The sequence below is a fragment of the Eubalaena glacialis genome, chromosome 2 (genome assembly GCF_028564815.1).
Source record: "Eubalaena glacialis isolate mEubGla1 chromosome 2, mEubGla1.1.hap2.+ XY, whole genome shotgun sequence".
NCBI lineage: Eukaryota > Metazoa > Chordata > Mammalia > Artiodactyla > Balaenidae > Eubalaena > Eubalaena glacialis.
The window spans coordinates 154,719,300-154,743,498 of NC_083717.1; the positions used below are offsets into that span (position 1 = coordinate 154,719,300).

At 36.9% G+C, this 24,199-nt stretch overlaps 1 protein-coding gene across 1 annotated transcript in view; it reads right to left on the reverse strand.

The window, feature by feature from the left end:
• The window catches only part of C2H14orf39 (chromosome 2 C14orf39 homolog), a 49,821-nt gene extending 41,146 nt beyond the window's left edge, over nucleotides 1-8,675 (reverse strand). Inside the window, exons 1-4 of the mRNA XM_061182641.1 lie at nucleotides 8,627-8,675; nucleotides 8,473-8,529; nucleotides 7,339-7,465; nucleotides 3,524-3,613 (exon numbers count right to left, since the gene is read on the reverse strand). Of these exons, the coding sequence (XP_061038624.1) occupies nucleotides 3,524-3,613; nucleotides 7,339-7,465; nucleotides 8,473-8,529; nucleotides 8,627-8,675 (323 nt within the window). The remainder of the gene's footprint in view (nucleotides 1-3,523; nucleotides 3,614-7,338; nucleotides 7,466-8,472; nucleotides 8,530-8,626) is intronic.
• Between the last annotated feature and the right edge of the window lie 15,524 nt (nucleotides 8,676-24,199).

Genomic DNA, 24,199 nt, shown 5'->3' on the forward strand with positions numbered 1-24,199 from the left:
TTATGAAAAAATTAAAAATCTGAACAGGTCAATTCCTAGTAAGGAGATAGAAGCAGTAATCAAATCCCTCCCAATAAAGAAAAGCCCTGGACCAGATGGTTTCACTGGTAAGCTGTACTAAACATTTAAAGAAGAACTAACATCAATCCTTCTCAAATTCTTCCCAAAAAATGGAAGAGGAGAAAACACTCTCCAATTCATTTTATGAGGCCAGCATTAGCCTGATAAAAAGCCAAATAAGGACACTACAAGAAAAGAAAACTACAAGCCAATATTCCTGATGAATATGGATGAAAAGATTCTCAAAAAAAAATACTAGCAAACAAATTCAACAGCACTTTAAAAGAATCATACACGAATACAAAGTGGGATTTATCCTTGGATGCAAGGATGGTTCAATTTACACAAATCATTAAACATGAAATACCACATTAATAAAATGAAGGATAAAAATTATATGATCTCAATAGATGCAGAAAAAGTATTTGGCAAAATCTGACACCCTTTCATGATAAAAACTTTCAATAAATTGGGTATACCTCAACATAATAAAGGCTATATATGACAAGTCCATAACTAATATCATACTCAGTGGTAATAGCTAAAAGCTTTTCCTCCAAAATCAGAAACAAGACAATGGTGCCATTCTCACCACTCTTATTCAATATAATACTGGAAGAGCTAGCTAAAGCAATTAGGCAACAAAAAGAAATAAAAGGCATCCAAATAGGAAAGGAAAAAGTAAAATGGTCTGTTTGTAAACAGTATATCCTTATATCAATATATAGAAAATTCTAAGACTCCACCAAAAACCTATTAGAACTAATCAATAAATTCAATAAAGTTTCAGGATACAAAATCAACATACAAAAATCAGTTGCACTTCTATACACAAACAACGAACTACCTGGAAAAAAAATAAAGAAAATAATCCCATTTACAGTAGCATCAAACACATTTAAAAACTTAGGAATAAATTTAACCAAGAAGGTGAAAGATTTGTACACTGAAAACTATAAGACACTATGAAAGAAACTGAAGAAGACATAAATATGGAAAGATATTCTGTGCTCACAGATCATAAGAATTAATACTGTTATAATATCCATACTACCCAAAGCTATCTATAAATTCAATGCAATCCCATCAAAATTACAATGGCATTTTTCACAGAAATAGAAAAAAAATCCCAAAATTTGTATGGAACCATAAGAGACCCCAAATAGTCAATTTCTGGAAATCTCAAAAAAGAACAAGGTGGAAGCATCACACTTCCTCATTTCAAACTATGCTACAAAGATATAGTAATCAAAACAGTATGGTACTGGCATAAAAACAGACAGATAAACCAATGGAACAGAATCAAGAGTCCAGAAATAAATCCATGAATATACAGTCAACCAATATTTGGAAAGGAAGCCAAGAATACTCAGTGGGGGAAGGATAGTCTGCAATAAACAGTGCTGGGAAAACTGGATAGCCACATGCAAAAGAATGGAATTGGACCCCTATCTTATACCACTCATAAAGATGAACTCAAAATGGATTAAAGACTTAAATTAAATGTTAAGACCTGAAATCATAAAACTCCTAGGGGAAAAATCTCCTTGATGTTGGCTTTGGCAATGATTTTTGGGGATATGATACCAAAAGCACAAGCAACAAAAGCAAAAATAAACAAGTGGGACTACATCAAACTATAAAAGCTTCTGCACAGCAAAAGAATCAATCAACAAAATGAAGAGGCAGACTATAGAATGGGAGAAAATGTTTGCAAACCATATATCCAATAAGGGGTTAATATCCAAAATACATAAGGAACTCACACAACTGAATAGCAAGACTAATAATCCAAGTTAAAAATGGGCAAAGGGCTGAGAGACATTTTTCCAAAGAAGACATACAAATAGTCAACAGGTACATGAAAAGATGCTCAACACCACCAATTATCAGAGAAATGCCAATCAAAACCACAATGAGATAGTACCTCATATGTGTAGAATGGCTATTACCGAAAAGACAAAAGATAGGTGTTGGCAAGGATGTAGAGAAAAGGGAACCCTTGTATACTGGTGGTGGGAATGTAAATTGATACAGCCACCATGGAAAACAGTATGGAGGCACCTCAAAAAATTAAAACTAGAAAAGCCATATGATCCAGTAATCCCACTTCTAGTTATATATTCAAAGGAAAGAAAATCACTATCCCAAAGAGATATCTGCACCATGTTCATTAAAGCATTATTCACAATGGCCAAGACATGGAAACAACCTAAGTGTCCACTGACAGATGAATAGATTTTTTGAATGTGATATATATAAAAATGGAATGTTACTTAGCCACTAAAAAAGAAGGAAATCCTGCCATTTGTGACAACACAGATGGACCTTGAGAGTGTTATGCTAACTGAATAAGTCAGACAAAGACAAATACTGTTATGATCTCACTTATATGTAAAATCTTTTAAAAAAGCTGAATTCATAGAAGCAGAGAGTATAATGGTGGTTTCCAGGGGCTGACGGGTAGAGGAAATGAAAAGATGTTGGTCAGAGAGTACAAGCTTCCAGTTAAAAGCTGAATAAGTTCTGGGGATCTAATATAAAGCATGGTGAATATAATAATACTGTATTATATACTTGAAAGTTGTTAAAAGAGTAAATCTTAAATATTCTCACTACAAAAAATATAATAGAGTGATAGATGTGTTAACCTTATTGTGGTAATCATTTCACAATACACACATGTATTAAATCATGTTTTACACCTCAGACTTACTGCTATATGTCAATTATACCTCAATAAAGCTGGGGGAAAAGTAGTAAGATAAATAAATAAAAATTAAAAATTAAATCAACACTGTTCTTGTCCAGTTATGTTAAAAATAAAAACATTTCAATTTTTTAAATTAAGCGAAATTATAATGCTATATAACGTGTTCAAAGTTCCTCACCTTGTTTCATTATATTCATTAATTACATTTAGTCCCCCAAACCAGGTGATTTAACACATAATAAAATAAGCCCACACAAATATTATTGGGTTGGCCAAAAAGTTCATTCGGATTTCTCCATAACATCTTAATTTTTGGCCAACCCAATAGTATTTCTCTGTCAGAATATAACACCCCACTAAATCAGCACTCTGAAAAACAAGTTCAATATAAAAATACCCTTCAAAAGTCAATACTCCAAATTTTTCATAAGCTAATTATACAGCTAACTACTCCCCCAGATGTTTGACTATAGCAATTCAGTCATAAAAAATATTAATTGAAGCACTCTGCCTTATAACTGCTACTGATAAATAGTTTCTACCTAAGGACATATTTAAACATATCCAAGGTTGGATAGAGCTTTATAACAAATAGGTAGGCCAACAGAGACAACCAGAGTCCAAAACACTGAATTTACTTTATAAATAAACAAAAAAAAATTTGTGTATTTTTCAATTAATATTTTTGCAAAGAATATCTTAACACTAAGCTATAGAATTGATAAGCTGAAATTAATATATGTACTGTACTTGTCTTTTTCAACAGTTTCTTGATAAATAGTAAACTGGTCCTGCATATAGTTTTCATGTTTATGAAATACATCACATGTTGGCCTCCAGCTATGGAAAAAAAATACTGTAATTAGCATCTCAGAATGATAAACAAATTTAAGAAATAATAAAAATGAATGTAACCATTTAAAGACAAACAACTCTTTCCTTTCCTGGAAGAAACAAGCTTACATCAAGAAAAACATTCCCATCTCTGATCACCACCACTATGACCATTCATGCAATCATACATATGCTCAAATATCAATATCGATTAATTTTTACATAAAGCCTGCTTTGGAACCATGACTAGGGAAGGAACAAATGTGACATGGATGGACTGTGTATTACTATGGCATTTCTGGAATATACTCTGCAACACTCCAACATCAGGCTTTGTTTCTCATCATACTTCTAAGATCTTAGCTAAGAAATTCTTTTGGAGTAAACATTTAAAGAGTTAGTATAAGGGAAAACGAGAGGCTTTTTTCTCCTTTGAAATTTAGAAAGTCAGGTTTTATACCCTCCTGAACTTGAAAGAAAGAAACTAGACCATAATGAATTATAAAATCAGATAGTAAGAATAAAATGAATATTCAACTTATACATTTGTTGTATTACATGACTCGAAAAATGTTGCCAGTGTGAAAAATCTAAAATTAAGTATACACCATGGCAGCTTACATTCTAAGTATTGTTCAAATATTTCCTCTAGCTCTTTTTTCTAATCTTTTTTATTTTTTCAGATTCAAAAAGTATGCATACCCATTTTGGAAGAACAGAAAAGTATACATAAGAAAATAATTATCATCTATATTCTCAACACTGAATAATAACTACTAATATTGATATTATTTTAATAAATTATTTCCAGATTTTACTATAAGTATATAGTTTAACATCTTTGAGTTCATATTCACATATACAACATACCACCCTTTATCACTTACTTTTAAACTATCAATATATACATTTTCTTTGTCACTAAGAATTCACTGTAAAGGTTTTAATAAATACAACATATTACACAATTTATCTAACCATTCCAATATTGTTGGCCATTTTGGTTAGTCTAAGTTTCTCTTAAGAACTTGTACTTAAACACTTGTCTGAGTTTACAATCATTTCCTTAGGCAATATTCCCCAAAATGGAATTATAAGGTCAAAGGTTATATATACATACATTCTGAATATTTTTTAAATTCCATAAGAAATACACGCTCACTGAAAAGATATTCACTGTAACCATTTTGATGTACATATTTCTAGACTTTTTAAATTATACATAAATACACAATTACTAAATTGAGTTTATTCTATGAATGTTGTTTTAATGTTTTGTTCAATTTGTAATATACTGTTAACACCTTTCCATGTCAATATTCACTTATATCATAAACTAATGGGCTGCCTACTGTTCATTCATATGCATATACCAAAATTCATTTAAACAATCACCTAATGTTGAACATTTGAGTTGCTTCCAATGTTTTCCTATCATAAGAAATTTGAAATAAATACGTTGTTGTAAAATTACATCTTTGAGAAAATGCCTAATTGTTTCCTTACGAAAAATTATCAGAAATAGAACCGTTTAATCAAAAGTCATGCTTATTTTTAAAGCCTTTGAAGTATACTTATATGTCATCCAAAAGGTATATACCAGTGTACATTCCTACAGTGTATGAAAGAGGTGATTTTCTTATTTCCTGGCCAACATTGGGTATTATCCTTCTTTAAATTTCTGCAAAACTTAAAGGCAAAAGAATATATAGTATTTTATTATTGCTTTAATTTGGATGTCTTTGATTATTAGTAAGATTGAGCATTTGTTCACGTTTATTAGACATACATTTCTTCATTTTGGTATTTACCTGTTTACCTTCTTTGCTTATTTTTCTAATGGGACTTTGGCTCTTTCTTATTAATTTCTACAAGCACTTTATATTTTAAAAATTAACCCTTCTTTGACATTTTCCTACCTTATGCTTTTGCTTTTTGTATCATTTTGAGGTGTTTTTCTTTTTAATTTGCATGTGTCATATTTATCCATTGTTTCCTATGTGGTTTCTACCTTTGATGACATACTTAGAAAGGCCTTCCTCTCTCAAAGATTATAGTCACCTATATTTTCTTCTAATACTTTCATGAATTCATATTTCACATTTAAACCTCTTAACCAGCATGCTGAAATCATGAACTAGAGGTATTCGTGCATTAAAATCAACAGATCCTAAAATCAACAGATCCTACTAACTGCCCTCAGAACCCAGCAGAGAATAATCTTGTATAAAGTAAAGTACATCTTGGACACAGTAGGTTCTGCGGGGAAGATACCAGTACTTTTCCAGCACCCTTTGCAGCTACTTGAGGGAAACCACTGGTAAAACTTAACTACCATAAACCTAAATCAACTAAAAGAAGAAGTTCAACAATACGTAGTTTTTTCGTTGATCAGATTGCCAAAAAATTTAAACATTGATAATTTCAGTGTTAGCAATGGTGTGAGGAACAGAAACTCTCATATATTGTTGGTGAAAGTATAAATTAGTATAATTTTTTTGGGAGAGCAGTTTGGCATTACTTATCAAATATTTAAACATGCATACTCTTCAACCTGGCAATTTCACTTCCACGAGGTCATTCTATAGCAACTGGTCTAGAAATATGGAAGGATACCTGTACATGTTGTTTATAATAGGAAATAACCTAGATGTCTATTAATAGGAGAATGGTTAAATAACTTAGGATACATCAATACTATAAAATACTATGGAGCTGTTAAAAAATAAGAATGCAATCCATACATAATCATTACATGTATAGTACCATTTACATTACATATTGTTAAATTTAAAAAACAAGTTGAAAAATAAGTATGGTATGATCGCATTTTTTAAAAAAGGAAAGACAGATATACAGGTAGATGTATATATAAGCATATATAATAGTGATGTTGAATATATATTTTAAAAGGTCTGGAAGGGTACTCACTGTTAAGAGTGATCACCTGTAAGGAAGAGGACAGGGTGGGGATGGGGACTACAAGCAGGGAAAAACTTTTTACTCCATACATTTGTATAGTCTTTGAATTTTTATACTAGGCATGTGTTACTTTTATAAAATTTTAAAACCAATATAAAAAAAGTAATGAGGGAAAACCAAAAAGTTTATGAAATTTTTAAATAACAAAATATTTTAAAACAAATATGATTCTTAATATAGTACTTAATACAAAGACAGAGATCCACATAAAATTAAATACAGAAAATGAAACATTTTATTTTTGTAAGTACCTGTCCATACAATTAAGTTCCATTAACAAGTCTTTGTTTCAAAATGTTTGTCTTATAATAGATGTAACTACTAGAATCCGGAACCTGAAGCTATACTGAAAGAATTCTTAACTTACTAAATAGTTTTATTTTGAAAAGCTACTAATTTTAGGCTAGGTTCCCTTAGACAAAAATAAGATCTTGAAAATTCAAAGATGGAAATTATTTCAAATTTATTTATCTAATAGGAATTTTCTATACTGAGCCTAGATTATTCAACATACTGTATTTAGACTAAGTGGATCTGAATTAGAGAGCTCTTACAGCTCTTCTATTTTTCTTTTGAAACTTCTGTGATCCCTTTTACAGTGGCATGTAACAAGGAAATGCAAGACTTGATTCATCATTTTCCTAATATAAAATACTACTTTAAAGCAACAGTGTCTTCAACTATAAACTCAAAAACCTTGAATAAGAGAATCTAATGACAACTACTGAAAGTTTCTTTAAAATACTCACTTACTACAGTTGTCTTTGATCTCCTTACTATGTTTACAGTAATGACCGATTTCCTCATCTGTTGTATTTATAGTTTCATGTATCTTACAAATAGTCGCTTTGTTTTCTTTAATATCTTCAAAGCATTCTGGAAATCATAAATTCAAAATAAATACAGTAGGAAAAAAGGTATGGCAACTGACCTAGAAAAGGAGAACCAGAGAATGGAGAGGAAGTGAGGCTTGAGATGGGAAGGGCCCTATACTAAAAAGCACAGGACCAGAGTCAGGCTTGCTCCTAGACCCAGAAGCTAAGAATTTGTGTTTTAGATTGAAGAGAAATAAACGTCCCCGTCCCACATCTTTAATGTAAGAGGGCTGGATTAAGTAATATCTAAGATCAATGGCATCTTATGATGCTATGAGTTCATGTAAACATTTACTCATATGATACTAACATAAGAGTTTTGTTTTTGACAAATGTGGAGTTTCTATTCATCAATTCCATGTCATTATTTAATGCACCTTCAACTCACTTATTTCTTTGTTATAGTGAGTAAACACAAGCTAAAAATAAAATGTAATTTCTTAAAAAGATTAAAATAAATTCTTAATATCCAATATTCTTTTTTGCCGCAGAAAAGATAACCAAACTCTATAATACCTTTCAGAACTATTAAGAAATTAATGAGTGTAGTTTCTTTTGATAGTTTTTATGCAGGATCTTAAAATACTATATTTACATAATTTGCTTTGTCATTCCACTCATAATATTAATGTTCATAATTAGCATTCCTGAAAATGTGGCTTCCATTAATCCTGGCCACTGACTTTTGATGATTTCTAAAAATATTTTAAAATGTTCACTCAAATGTTTAAAATAACCTGTGTTATTTGAGAAAAATAACATTTTCAATTGTATTTAATTAAGGGTGATTTCTACTTAGAACAAAATTCTTAAACACAAAATAATTAAACGCTGAATACAGAAAATTATTGAAAAAATAGTTAGGGTAAATAGCTCATTATTAGTCACTAGATAGAAGCAGGGGAAAAGTTCTAATGCCAACTATAAATTACCCTAAACAAGGCAACAGCATAATATCTTATATTCCATAAAAAAATTAAAACATCTTTGTCATGCAAAACTACTTACTATTAATTCGTTGAATCATATCTTCTTTAGTACTTATATCTTGCTCATACTGGAAAACTAAAATAAATTACTCTTTTGTGACTTCATTTCATTGTTAAAATGTCCAATGATAATACAAATAGTTATCTACTTTTTATTTCCATTTTATACCTACCAAATTCTAGCAAAAGTCTGTCCAAACTGACAAATAGGCTGTCACTCATCTTGGATACTTTGCTAAAAAAGAATAATAAGGAAGGGTTTTCTAAAAACAACCTTTTGACATAGCATTATTACAGAAAAATGTGGGTGGAGCAAGAAGTGGGGAGGGAAGAGACACCTTCATCCCGGTACTGGGCAGAGCCCTAGCAGGTATTTAATAAATGAATGTCGTTATATATGTTAAAATAAATGTATACAGTTATCTATAATAAAATAAATTGAATGTCGTTGCATGACTGAAACTTCATAATTGTTTATACATGGTCGTGCCATAAGTCATTGGATATTCTGGAGTCCACGGACATCCAGATTTCTTAAAAGGATATGCCTTTAAAATAAATAATATCTCTGAATATGTCCTTTCTCGGCGTGTGTACTACTACACGCAGAAAAATTCTTAGAGAAAGTCAGTCACCAACAGCGAAGTAAAACCTACAGGAACCGTGCAATATGACACTTGAGAATTTACCACCGAGAATCCAAAAGTGGAGGTATTCACTGGACTACCAAGCCGCATTAAAAAAAAAAAATACGCGTATGGCGGGGTTTGGATCACCCGTTACCCGCAGAGTCGAGGAGCTACTCTTCCCGCGCGTTTTGAAGCGGGGAGTTCGCTCGCCGACTACCTTCACGGCCTACTCGCTTCTCCTCACCCGAGTCCGTCCCCGACACTCCAGCCACACGGCGGCCCCCGAAGCCTCGGGCGGCAGTGTGGCCGAGGGCGAGGCCACGCGCTGGGAAGCCCCCAGAACGCGACCTCCGGTCGTACTTCGCGGACAGGGCCCGCCAGCCCCCCAAACCCCTCAGGGCCGCCTGCCTAAGGAATAACCGCCACACGCAGTTCTTTCCCACCCACCTCAGCGGCCCCTCTGGGACCCGAACGCCCACCCTTCCTTCCCCGATCCCAGACTCTAGTCAGGGTCGCGAGCGCCGAGGACACTACAGCAGGTCGCGACACAGAACGACCAGAGCCCCACCTCGACCCCGCTCGACCCCGCTCGGCCCCGCTCGGTTCCACCCGGCCCGGCGAAGCCCAGGGCGGGAGCTGCAGATCGCGCTGAAGAGAAACACGCAACTCCCCGCGAGACCTGCGCGGCGGCGCTCCCTCCTCCCTCCCGCGGCGAAGCGAGAACCCAGCATCCCACCGCCCCAGAAGGGTGTGCTGGGGTCAGAAGCCCTAGAACCAGGCTAGGGAACCTGTCAGAGGCTGGTTTTTTATTTTTATTTTTTTAAGGCTATCCATTCCGCTTGTGAAATAACAGTTTAAAATATATTGTGGAGAACAGCACTAAAATTGATATTAACTTTTAACATGACAACAAAAACCACTCGAATCGTCAAAATTCAATTTCGCATTCAGCATTCAAAACTTCTTGAAAAGCAAGTATAAGAATTCAAATACGTTTTCATTCAACAAAATGTTTTGAGAGTGACTCATTTATTTAGTTTCAAATAAAATGCACATTAATATTTTCTGTCCAAAATGCTGTCTTTGGATAATTTATGCTCTTAGACTTTGCATATACAAGGTGAAATAAAGAGTTCACTTTATTTATAAATTATTTATGGTTTATAACTTGTTCACAATAATTAAACAAATAGTCCCCCAAACTGCCTTCATTATTGGTATATTTCTGGTGAAAATGTTTTTAATACTAAATGATGTAAATAGTTGCCTCAATTCCCAACAACCTAAGTTGTTTCACAGATTATTAAAATGAAAAAGATACTTTCAGATTTTTTTGCTTAAGTACTTCAGATCATATATGCATAACCAATTTTATTATAATGTGATGTAATGCTGCTCATTAGTATTAATGATAGTGAGTCATCAAGGCTAATTTAATGTAAATTTGATGATATGAGAGATTTAGAAGCTTTATTCTTATACTTGTTTATATTTATTAGCTATCCCTTTTTAGGAAGGTATGAGAGAATGGATATGAAGGCTAAATTATCATTAGTCTTGCTACCACTGCTTTGCTATGACTGTCAAGAAAATGTGACAGGTCAAAAGAGCTGATCCACTTCAACTTGATAGTAGATTCTCTTATGTAAAATTGTGGAAACCTAGAAACACCACCTTACTGAGACCTGAAAATCAATTTATTTGCATTTACATTCACATTTATGCATATCCTAATTACTCTCATAAAAATATACCTGAGTTCTACCAACTCCACTACCCCTTATTCCATTGTGAAAATTCCTTCTGGAAAAGCAATAAAGATGAAGATGTTCCATCTACTGGAGAGTTTTAAATAATAAATTTTATTCTCTCATCTAAATCCCCTCAATGAAATATAATGTTCTGTTTGAAAAATTATAGAATGTTGACTCAGGTAAGCATTTATCCTAACAACTCATTAAAATCTCTCCCTACCTATTATTAGCAACTTCCCCTCTTGCTCCACACATGTAAATCAGAATCTAAAGATATTCTTAGTTTAAAACTGCTGCCCATTCTAATTGCACTGTATTACTGTTACTTTTACCGCTATATTTATCAATAGAAAGCACGTCTGCTACCCACAGTTCCTTTCCACTCCTTTCTTCATTGACTTTTTCAACTCAACCACTGTACCCCATCACATTTAACTGCTTTCTCAGATAATCAATAAAATATTTTTATTCCAAATATAATAGTCTTTTCTCAGTCTTCTCCTTCCCTCTTTTTTTCCTAACTCTCTTCCATACTTGGTCCCATTAAAATTCTCTGCAACCCTAACCCTGGTTTCCAAGACACTACTTTCTTAGTTCTCCCACTTCTCTTGCCTGCCCTTCTGATTTTGGCTTCTACTTCTCTCCCTCTCACCATCACTACCCAACTATAGACTCTTATCTAAGCTTTTTCTTTAACTCTACCCCCTCCTATATGTTCCTTGGCTTATTCATTCAAAATGTGCTTAAAACTCCGAAATCTATATTCCCAGTTGTATCCTATTATCTGAGAGTTATCCAATATTTACATTTACATGCTTTTCCATCAATCTGGGTTCAATCTGATCCAAATCCAAAGTCGTCTCTTCCTCTCCCTCTGACATACCTGTCTCAGTGGCAGAGTAATTCTCCACAAAATCAATACATGAAGAGTTGGTATCTTACATGACTCATTACTCCCTCTTATAAATAATTATTCACAAAATCTTGTTGATTTTTTTCTTTGATATATCCCTTGTATACATCCAGTCAACTCTGTAAATAGTCTTTGTAGTTAGATATGGATTCAACTTCTGGTTCTGTTATTTGTTAAGGCAAAACTTTGGGCAAGTTTCTAACCTAAACTTCAGTTTCCTCAAATGTAAAGTGAGAATTAATAATTCTACATCTTGGCTTCTAAGACACAGTATTTACTTGATTTTTCTTCTATCTCTAATAATTTTTCTATCTCCTCTTTCAGATTCATCCTCTTCTACTCAATCATTAGCTGTCATAAATTTCATAGGCTCAATCCTAGCCCTTTTCTCTCATTCTGTTCTCTATGTTTAAGTAATCTCATCCCTGTCTATAGCTTACTGCTATACATATGACTCACAAATGTGTATCTCTAGCACAGACCTCTAGTATCAATTCAAGTCCTTAGTGGCAAATAACAGAAGTTGATTCTGGCTGATTTAAGCAAAAACCAAATTTGTTAAAGAGGATATTGTGTAACACAAAATCCCCAGAATAGCTTGAGATCCAAGCTCTAGCAAGGAAGCATAGCAAGGAGCAGTGCCCAAACTCACCCTACAGAACTGGTGGTCAAGATACCCAATCACAACCAAGTGCTACAGGCTGCAGCTCACACCACTACTACCAGCACAAGATGCTTCAGTACCACAACCGCCCTAAAAACTTGACCTTATTTCAACTGCCACCATTGCCAGAGGGGGCTCTTCCTAGGGCATACTTCTTTGTGTCACTTATTCCCAATCCAAAATTTTGGATGGGTACATTTGATTAGAGAAGCCTAGGCCCATACTCCACTTCTTTGTCCTTTCAGACTGTTAAGGTATGAACTTCTCCAAACATAAGAAGCAGATTTAAATGCGGGGAAGTCAAAAATAATAGCGACTTTCCATGGTATTTAACCTCTGAATTCTAACCCCACATATCTAACTGCCTACATGATAAGTCAAAACACAACTCGTGTGTTCCCCCCACTAACCCTGGACCTTTTTTATCATCTCTCTTTTCATGAATGGGATCAGTATCCAGCTGTACATACCAGAGCATCATCCTTGACAGCCTTCCTCTCCTATCATCCCCCATATCTAATCCATCACAAATCCTACCAAATTTACCTTTTAAATATCTTTCAAATCCATCCATTTCTCTCCATCTCAATTGCCACCATCTTAGGCCAAGTTACCATCATTCTCTCATTTAGATTATTGTAATAGCTTCCAAAATGGTTTTACTGCATATCTACTCTGGCCCTCTTGTCCATTAATCATCCATCCTTCAACAGAGCAATTCTTAATTGCAAATTTTATACTCTCTCTGACTCTCTCTCTGTCTCTGTCTCTCTTTCTCTCTCTCTCTCTCACACACACACACACACACATACACACACACCTTAAGACACATCAATGGCTTCCTATTCTTCTAAGAATAGGGGACAAAATTTTTATCATGGCTTACAAGGCCATTTATGATCCTGTCCCCATCTATCTCTGCTTCTTCATATTATACCAACTTTATCTTCCTCCTGAAATCCAGCATTAACATGCGTCTTTCCATCACAGGGACAACGCACTTGCTGGCTCCTCAGGCTGGAATGCTCTATCCTTCCTCATTTAATAACCTCCTGCTCATTTTTCAAATCTCAACTAAAGTATCACAGCCTCAGCAATGCCCATTATCAACTCTCAAAGTTCCTGTACTTATCCTTCATAGCCTTTCACATGGTTATAATTCTAAATTATTTGTGCAGTTATTGTATAAATATTTATCTCATCTACCATACTGTAGGCTCCATGAAAAGAGGCCCCCCTTTTTCCCCTCCCCCAACACACACAAATATCTTGGCAGCCACAAAGAATAGGTTACAGCAGTGTTTTGTTATAATGGCTATAGTCCTAATTCAATTCACAAGCAATTCCAAGGGAATAAATGCCACTTCATTCTAAGAACAGTCCTTATAGGGAAAATAGTCATAAAATAGGAAGTGAAGAAATGTGAATCTTCTAACACAAACTTATTTACATGAATAGAAATCAGGTCGGTGGGAAAAACAACAGGATTAAAGTGTGCCAGGATTTTCAAATATGTATGATTAAATTTACATTTTAATATTAAAACAAAAACCTCTCCTTTGTTTTCTCAGTTGATCCCCTGTGTTGAAATTAGTTGACTTTCCCAGTCAAATTAGGTCTATACCTTCATCACCTCCTTGAATTACCAAGTCAATAAAATATAGGTAGTTGTCTGACAACTCTGCTGACCTTTCTTGACAGTAATTCTAACACTAGTAGGTTTCCAAGTGTGTGCAAACCATATTAGGCAAATTTTTAAAAAACAGCCTTTTTTGTTCTTGTAGATGCCATTTAACATTAATCTGACTCATTCATTGCTTTACTGTTCATGTACCTTTGATTTTATTCTTGGTGCAAGACTATTTCCCTCAAATATGTCTACTTACTTCTAAAATCCTATTAAGTGGGATTTTAAATTTTAATTTACTCTTCATTATACTATCCTTTATGTCACATAATTCTTTAATTTTATTCTTTTTTTGCTCACCATTTTATCCCCAGCACCTAGCAGAGTGCCTAATACATGATAGAAACTCAACAGATACCTTAAGGAATAAATGAATGAATGGTAAATGCTCAAAAAGTGGTTACATCATTTCACATCTGGATTACTGTAACAGGCTGGGGACGACCCTTCCCCTTTGATCTATTCTATATTCTTCCTATTCCATCCTATAACAATACTGATTTTTCTTACATGCATTTCATCATGATTCTCATATAATTCAAAGAAATTAATGATTATATTTTCCTCTGCTTCAAATTGGAATGCCTCTGCACTATTTTAAGAACTTCTATAATTTGACCTCAACTTTATTTCTCAACAAAATCTCTCTATTTTAAGCCATTCCCTCACTGATCCATGAAGACACTATGTTTATTTAAGCCTCCATGGCTTTGTGTTCAATGTTCCTCCCAACTGGAAAGTTTCTCTCCTTGATCCAATCAAGATATACCCATTCTTCAGAGTTCAATTCCCAAGAAAGCCTTCTCTGACTATTATAGATATTCCTTTTCTCTGAAGTATATGGCACTGTGTGTACTACTTAACAAACACTGGTTTTATAAAGATGAAGAAAGTCCTTGCTCTCAAAAACCTCACCATTTGACAGTGAAGACAGATATTGATAGTTATGACTACTATCATAGAGATACACATATGTGATTGGATGATAGTTTGGGGATATTAAATCAATGACTTCAGTGACCTTTAATTCAAAGTCAGTCAGCAACTCTGTACCAGTCAGGGTTCCAGCAGGAAACAAAAATCACCCCAGATGACACAAGTGATAAGACTTTACTGAAGAGACTACTTATAAATGTACAGGCAGAGGACAAGGTGTATGGTGTTTCACTCATAGAGGTAAAGGTCTAGAAACCCAGATTCTAGCAACAGGTGGCTGCTCAACACTCCAAAAAGCTGTATGGGGCCAATCCATACTGTAAAACCATCCATTCCAAAGCAGAGACCAGAAAGGATCCAAAGAAAACCAAATGTATCTGAAGCCCCATCTACCCCACAATGAAGTCACTTTTACTCCATTCCCCATACATTAAAATGCCATTTTAGAGTGGAAGGCAAAGGAAACCTAAAAGATTTAGCATACCTCTGAAGCAGACTGAGTTATCTAAAAGAAACTTTTAAACTGGCAGTATCTATCAGAAGTTTAAAGTTGTCCCCTTGACTGCCCCTGGTATTCAACAGGGTAGAAGCTCGCAAGAAAGATTCGATCAGTTATAAAGAGCTAAAGTCTCAGGACATCCAAGACTCCCTTCTCAGACAACAGAACTCCTCTTTCATAACAGTAATCAGTAACACTACTATCTATCTCCCACAGGGCTCTGATCTCAGAAATGGACATGTGACTAGGTAGGGAATGGCCTGGCCAATCACAGCACTCCACCTCTGAGGCCAGTCTTTCCTTAACTGGTACATGTAGAATAATAGAAGAAAATTGTCTCTCTGAGCTGGTGAACTCCAAAAACCTTGTAAAGATGGAGCAGGTGATAACTATCTTTCTCACCATATGGAAAAACCTCCCCTATAATGAAGGCAACACAGATGAACGCATAAGCAAGATATAGAAGAGTCAGCTAGTCAGTTCTGTAAGTCAAGAGATTCTCTTTTCATTCAAGATAGCCTAAGTTGGGTTTATATTGCCTGTACCTATAGAGTCTTTTTAAAGAAAGCAGAAAAGTAGAGATGATGATATTTCATGTCACTACACATGCCATTTGAAATTTACTTGCATCAAATTTCCAAGCATTGGGACTTCCCTGGTGGTCCAGTGGTTAAGACTTCACCTTCCATTGCAGGGGGTGCGGGTTCAATTCCTGGTCAGGGAACTAGATCCCACATGCATGCCACAACTAAGAGTTTGTGTGCCGCAGCTAAGACCCAGTGCAACCAAATAAATAATAAATAACTAAATATTAAAAAATAAAACCAAAGTGTCACAAAATTTGTTTTAAAAAAATGGTCCACATCAAAAAAAATCTAAAAGAAAAAAATTTCCAAGCATCAAAATCAATTAAATTTTCTTTGTTTAGTCTCCACCAATTGATTATAATCATGCCATATTTTCATTTGTTTCACATTTGATCCATGATTTCTTATACAGATTTTGTTTTCCCCAGAGTTTCTAAGTGTACTTTTTCCCCCTGTATACAGAAGAACCATATGTCTTCTTTACCATATCACTAAATCCCTCAGGCTCCTTACTGATTTTTGAATGCACTAGCATAATTTCTAAGCCCTGAGTAAGCATAAATTCTCCACTTTGAAAGACCTATACCTTCCCAGGTTAACCACTCAATTTCATTAAAGACTATTTCTTAGGCTTCAGTCTGGGTGCTTTCACAGGAGTAGGGGGCAGATAGGAAAGGCCAATTATCAAGACCCTGCCCTAGACAACTCCTCAAGCTCTAACCTCATTTTCTGCTCCTCTTCCTGTTCCAATTATCTATATCTGCCAACTCAGGGGGACTCAACGGAAAAACTTCCTCATTCATTTTAAACAATAGTAAATGTTAATTATTGTACCATGCTGTAATACAATGATGCCTTCAAAATCCACAGAGTTGTATAGGACTTAAGACCTTTATAATAATAACCTCAAGCCATGATGCTTTTTCAATTCTCATGTCTGTTTTTCCTACATGAGGAAAGTATAAAATTTTATTGAAGGACATAAAAGAGCGTTTGAATAAATGAGAGCCAGTCTATGTACCTGAATGGGAGCATTCAACACTGTAAAGATGCAATTTATCCCAAATTAATCTATGTAATGAAACTTGTTGCAGGAGGTCATCAAGAGGACGTGACCGCCAGTTGACCCAAGAGCTGGACCCAGGCAACTGGAAGCTCCTCACCCCCTCCTCTGTCCGTGGAATGTACACTTTGCTTACCATTCCAACAGTGGGAGTCATTTTCAAGGATGAAGCCTTAAGAGAGTGAGGTGTTGTTGAGACCATCTAGACTGTATATGTTACTGAACCCAGCTAAGGCCTCTATTATAAACTTTTAAGATTTGGTGGGTTGGTTCAGAGACCTACTCAACTTCCAGTCACTGAAGACAAGTCTTGTAAGCAAGTTCCCCTGCTTATTAAACCTGCCAGCTATCAATCTGGAGTAGTCTGCCTCTTTCTTTGTTCTCTCCTTGCTCTCTGTGTTCAGGGGGCCAGTTTGCAAACCAACAACTGGTGAGCCAGCCAGGAGATGGAATAACTGGGCCTTGAGAAAGAGTCATCTGTGGGGGAAATCCTGAGTTGGCCATTGACCTCTATGTGAGGAGAGGTGGCCCATATGTCAGATGCATGTGGACCACCCCAGGAGTATGAGGACACCCTAAAAACGTGGCTGTTTTAATGAGCTTGTTTGAGAAACTACACTTAAGAGAGAACTTAAGTAAAGAAGGGAAACAAATGGCTGCCACAGTGGGCTGGCCTGTACTGTGGGCAGTTCGGCTGACCATCGATGCCCAACTAGAGACTAACTTGAGTTTGACAGTTGGAAGAAGAGCTGAAGTTAGAAAAGGACGTGCAGTTATCCACCACTCTGCAAGTTTCAGGAGTGGCAGACAATTTTGGAAGACCAGAATAATAAGTTGGAGACCTTAGAATGCTATTTTGGAAAGCTAGGAGATCACAAGCTGCCATTGATTAAAGTCCATGTGCTTGTGATAAAGCCTGATTAGGACAGTAAGAGGCAGAATCTTTGGGAAAGTGAGGAGAGCAAAGAGGAGGATATTGTAGTGATTGACAATGAAATGGGCAGAGTAGACCCATGCCATCCGACCTTTAATACAAAGAAAAATTTTAAAAAGTAATTACCCTAGACTTTGATAATAGAGAAATACACCCCAAAACTCCCAGGAGAAAACTTGCATTCATTTTCTGTCCCTTCAAGTTATAAATTTTATCTGAAATGTAAATACCTCAGGAGATAACTAAAACAGCCCATGATTGCTGAGACTGAATAGAAAAAAGGAAGGAAAGAGACAATTTAAAATACAGATGACTACAGAAGCTCCCTTGCTCAAAATCTAGTCCACAGCCTCCATAAGATTACCAGTAAAGGGCAAATACAAATTTTAAAAGTCTTCTCCACAAATATTAGTAAAAAGCTTTAGCCATGTGAGTGGGTAAACTTAACTTGTTCCATCTACCAGAAACACATTTGGATTCAACTGGCTTATAAATTAGTGAGTTTTATATTGTTGTACCTGATTCTTGGCTAAAGTTTTAGAATGAAAGCTATGGGGTCTCTGTGTCTGTCTGTATGTTGATGTATGTCTATGAATATATGTTACATATATGTGACATTTTTCTACCTCTGGAGGGTGTTGCCAAAATTAATCTGTAAATGAGCTCTATTTAATTGGCTTAAAGAAAAATAAGCTTTAATATCAATAGCGTACTTATGTAAAAATGAAACAATTAGGCTTCCCTGGTTGCGCAGTGGTTGAGAATCTGTCTGCCAATGCAGGGCACACGGGTTCGAGCCCTGGTCTGGGAAGATCCCACATGCCGCGGAGCAGCTGGGCCCGTGAGCCACAATTACTGAGCCTGCGCGTCTGGAGCCTGTGCTCCGCAACAAGAGAGGCCGCGACAGTGAGAGGCCCGCGCACCGCGATGAAGAGTGGTCCCCACTTGCCACAACTAGAGAAAGCCCTCGCTCAGAAACGAAGACCCAACACAGCCATAAATAAATAAATAAATAAACAAATAAAAATTAAAAAAAAAAAAAAAAGAAACAATTTTTTTCGTCCGCTAAAAGGACAAAGTTGTTTTGGACTGTTGGTCTGTTTTTAGTGGGACTGTGAAAGGTTTTTCTTCACCTTTTAAGTAATCTGCCTAGAAAACAGAGATTCTGTGTTTTATCAAAATAATTTTCTGTGCTTCATGTTGTCTTTATCAGGCTTTGATTACTTAAGAAAACTGAGTCTTCTGTATTAAAAGAGGTAAGTTGTGTTTTTGTTTTGTTTTTACAACTACGTAACTTTATGTATTTGCCTTTGAAGTCTCTAATTATCACTTTGGTTAACTGGATAACTAAGTACTGTTTCACGGTGACCTATGGTCCTATTCAATCAAGTGTTTTAAACCTTTTGATATTTTTGACAAACTTACCCCAAATCAAATTCTTAACAAAGTCCTGTTGACCTTGAACTAACTGGGATTTTCTAGAGGGCCCCTGGAACATCTCAGAGATATGTAATCTCTCCTTACAAAAGAGAATTAAATTAATTAGGCTTATTTGATATATTAAATTACATGGGAAGCACTGTCAAATAAGAAGTGATGCTAAACTTTCTTTAGGTTATTTTGTATAAATATATGTTATTAATATAAATGTTCCTGCAAAAATGCTTCATCTTCAAGGTGTTTTAAGGAAAAGACTCTGACAAGTACAGGTTTCTGATAATTAAGATCAATTTGCCTTCATGTGGGAGGGACAACAATAAACCTTTCAAATATCTCCTTAAGGCTACCTGCACAGCCCCACAATATCTTATGGGATGGTAGCCCAAGATCTGTCCCTGTTCTCCTTCCCCACTCCAGTAAAATGGGCCCATTACATTGATGATATTATGTTAACATGTGAAGACTTGCCTCTGCTGCAGGACACTCTGCAGACTTCGCTGGAACATCTGTGAGGGAGAGGATGGGTGGTGAACCCATAGAAAATTCAAGGCCCAGGAGCGGCCATAAAGTTTGGGGGAGTTATTTGGTTGGGTAAGATGTGTATTATCCTAGTAGCTGTGATTGAAAAGGTGCAAGCCTATCCAACCCCTAAGAACATGAAAGAGGTGCAAGCTTTTGTAGGAATTTGGGGGTTTGGGTTTTATTCCCTACCTAGCACAGTGCCTCCATCCTTTATACTGCCTGGTGAAGAAAGGGCACGTGTGGGACTGGGAATGAGAGCAACAAGCTACCTCTGAAAAGACAAAAATATTAGTGAAGCAGATTAAATCTCTGGGCATCTCTCATGCAGGGCTACCATTTGAGTTAGATGTATCTGTGACTCTGGAAGCTTTGGGTTGGGTGCTGTGGCAGGGGCAACAGAATGAGAAAGTATCCCTAGGATTTTGGTCCCAGTCCTGGAAGGGGGCAGAAACCCAATATACCCACCCCACCGCCAACACACACATACAGCAACAGCTCCTGACAGTGTATACAGTGCTCCTCAGGGTACAGTCTCTCACGAAAGAACAGCATGTCGTGGTCAGAACTTCCCTTCCTATCAAAGGGGGGATGGAGAATATGTTCCATCAACCCACTTCTGTCATGGCTCAAATTCCCACTTTGACTAAGTGACATGCCTATATGCAGCAGAAGAGCACCCTGTCTGCCAGCCCACTGTCTCTAGAAATACAGGTGCTACTAAGTCCTGTAGAATATGAAGATGCTCTGAATGCCTCCACCCCTATTCCTGTGGCAGCCCCTGCAGCCTATAGAGAGGGAGTGGAGGAAATTCCTGCTGATATCTGATAAACAGATGCCTGGAAACAGGAACAAACCACAGCAGCCAGTGGGCTGAACTCAGAGCAGTTTGGCTGGTGATCACTCATGAACCCTGGTCATTAACCCTTTGCAATGACAGTTGGGCTATTATAAAGGGATGAACCCTATGACTTGGACAATGGGAAGCTAAGGAGTGGATGATCATGAAAAAGCCTCTGTAGGGTCAGGATGTGTGGAAAGACTTTTAGGTTTGCCTGGAAGAGCTTCAGGCTGTCCTTACTGTCTTCCACATGCTGGTTCACAAGGCACTGACACACCCTGGCAATCAAGAATCTGATGCCCTAGCTCAGGTACAAGCCCTAGCAACTGACCCTTCACTATATATGGCAGATTGGTTGCATAGAAAGAGTGACCACCCATAATAGCATATGGGTGGGATGGCATATTGTCAAGGATGCTGGATTGCCCTTGAAATACAGTGACTTGGTTAATGCAGTAACGACATGTCCTTTGTGTTCTAAACAACACCTAAGGCAATTACCAAAGGAGTCTGGGGCCATATACTGGAGTTCCCAAACAGTGAGGTATTGGCAATTGATTATATTGGTCCCCTCCCTCCAAGTAAGGCTTCTAAATATGCCTTGGTTTTCATGAACACTGCATCTGGCCTAACCCAATCTTTCCCCTGCCACGGCTCAAACCAGGCTGCCACCATTAGGGGATTAGAGAAGCTGAGTACCACGTACAGATACCTTCATCAAATAGATAGTAATTGGAGGTCACATTTCAAAGGTTATGATATGCAGGACTGGGCAAAAGAACATGACATTGACTGGAAGTTTCATCGCCCCTATAATTGGCAAGCAGCAAGGTTGATAGAAAGGAAAAATAGGATATCAAAGCAGCAGATTAAAATACTAACAGGTAAAACTGCCTTGGCTTTAATACATTTGAACGATCAACCAGTAGGGCCTGTTGCCCCATATGACAGACTAGGGACCCCTGACGAGACACTCAATATCGTAAAGGTATGGAAGTTGTAGGAAACAGACATTGCCTGACTCTCACCATGGATCAATCTGCTATGCTGCTGAGAACACCAAAGGCCCTATCATGCCTGGGAAAGGTGTCATCTACTATAATTTGCAATGGTACACCTCACCCGGATGGCCAGATAGCTGCCAAACAAGCCACCGCCATGCTAGTGAAACCCCTTGCTGGCCGCTCAGGGCACACTGGGAAAGAGTGGCTATGTAAGACCATAAGAGCCAGTCACAAGGGGTGGAGTATTGGAGGAAGTCATCAAGAGGACATGACAACCAGCTGACCCATGCGCTAGACCCAGGCAATCAGAGGCTCCTCACCTCCTCCCCATCCTTGGAACGAATGTTCTGCCCACCATTCCCACGTGCGAGCCATTTTCATGGATGTAGCCTTAAAAGAGTAAGGTTCTTTTGAGGCCATCTGGACTAAATACATGACTGAACCCAGGTAAGGCCTCTATATAAACTGTAAGATTTGGCAGGCAGATGCAGAGATCTACTTGTCTTGCAGTCAACCAAGACAAGTCTCATAAATAAGTTCCCTTGGTTGTTAAACCTGCCACCTACCAATCTGGAGTGGTCTGCCTCTTTCTTCAGTCTCTCCCTGCCTCCATGGATGGGGCCAGTTTGCAAAACAGCACAATTCCATGAAAACTCCACTGGAATCTGGGGTTGTGAAAAAGACTTGACAAAACTTACCTTAAAGTTGATCTGGAAGAAAATATTCACAAAACAGCCAAAGAATTTTTCTTTAAAAATACTGAAGAAGAACTTGCCCTATCAAATATTAAAATGTATTTGAACGACAGTAGTGGAACCATAGGAATAAATAGACATATCAGTGAAAGAGAACAGAAAGTCCAAAAGAATACCTATGTATACATAGAAATTTAGTATGTGATAAAAGTGGAGTTTCATATCTGTGGGAAAAGAATTATCAATCAATAAATAATGGCAGGATTCAGAGGTGGTAAAACTAAACTCTGGGAAATATACAACAGAGGCACTTTTTGGTCTAAAAAATCTCTTAGAGTGCTGGTTTTAATCTCCAGACTGTCTCCAGACCACTTCATTATCTCCAACCTGAATCTCTGCTCATCCCAACAAGTCCTTAAGGCCCAGGTCAAGAGCTTCCCTCTCCTGCATGGTGACACACTCGCTCCTGACTTCTTCCAGCCGCGCAAGTCTTCTTGGCACCTTAGGCAACCCCACCTGCTTCCACCCTCTTAACATTCCGAGAACAAGCACAGTCTAGACACACCCAGGCCAAGCAAGACTGCCAGAGAAAGAAGAGAACCCAGGATGTCAGAAGACAAACCCAGGTTTGGAATGGAAGGAGGTTTCCAGGACATTCTGAGGCCTGGGGTGAATTAGCTGAGAAGCAGAAGGGGGAAGAAAAGTCGCAAAGAAAAGTTTACACTCTTTTGATTGAAGGAGGAAGGGGCCTAGAAAGGAAATGGGGCCAGGGATGAAAGGGGATGCATTTCTAGTTTTTTTGGTCCAGGGAAGGAAGGAAGGAAGAAAGGAAGGAAGCGGGGGGAGGGTGAGAGGGAGGGAGGGAGGGAGAAAGAAGAATTAGAAAATGATTTGAAGGGGGAAAAAACCCTGTTAGAGTCCATATTTCCATGAGACCTCAAAATAAATCCAGATGGATTAAATTTTTTTTAATCTAGAAAGAGCAGAAAAGAAAATACAGGTTATCTATAACATGGAAGGGACACTGTACTAAGTATAACACCCGAGACAGAAACAGACTTGATAGATCTGACTATGTGAAAATTATAAAAACTATAGGACAAACAACACCATAAAGTGAAAAAGCAGGAAGAAATATTTGCAATATATGACAGGAAAAAAATGTATCCTTAATGTTGTAAGAAATACTACAAATGAATAAAAAGGATAAACATCCCAAATCAAGGGATATAATTGGGAAATTCTCAAAAGAAGAAATACAAATGACCAGTAAATATGTAAAACTGCATAACCTTATTAATAACCAAAGAAATGGCTATTTAGAAAACATGAGAAACCATTTTTCAAATATTTGTTTATTTATTTATTTTTATTTTTGGCTGCGTAGAGTCTTAGTTGCGACACATGGGATCTTTCCGTTGTGGTGCGCGGGCTCTTCGTTGTGTCGCACAGGCTTTTCTCTAGTTGTCGCGCGCAGGCTCCAGAGAGCATGGGCTCTGTAGTTGCTGCACGCGGGCTTAGTAATTGCAGCGCACGGGCTTAGTTGCCCTGAGGCCTGTGGGATCTTAGTTCCCCGACCAG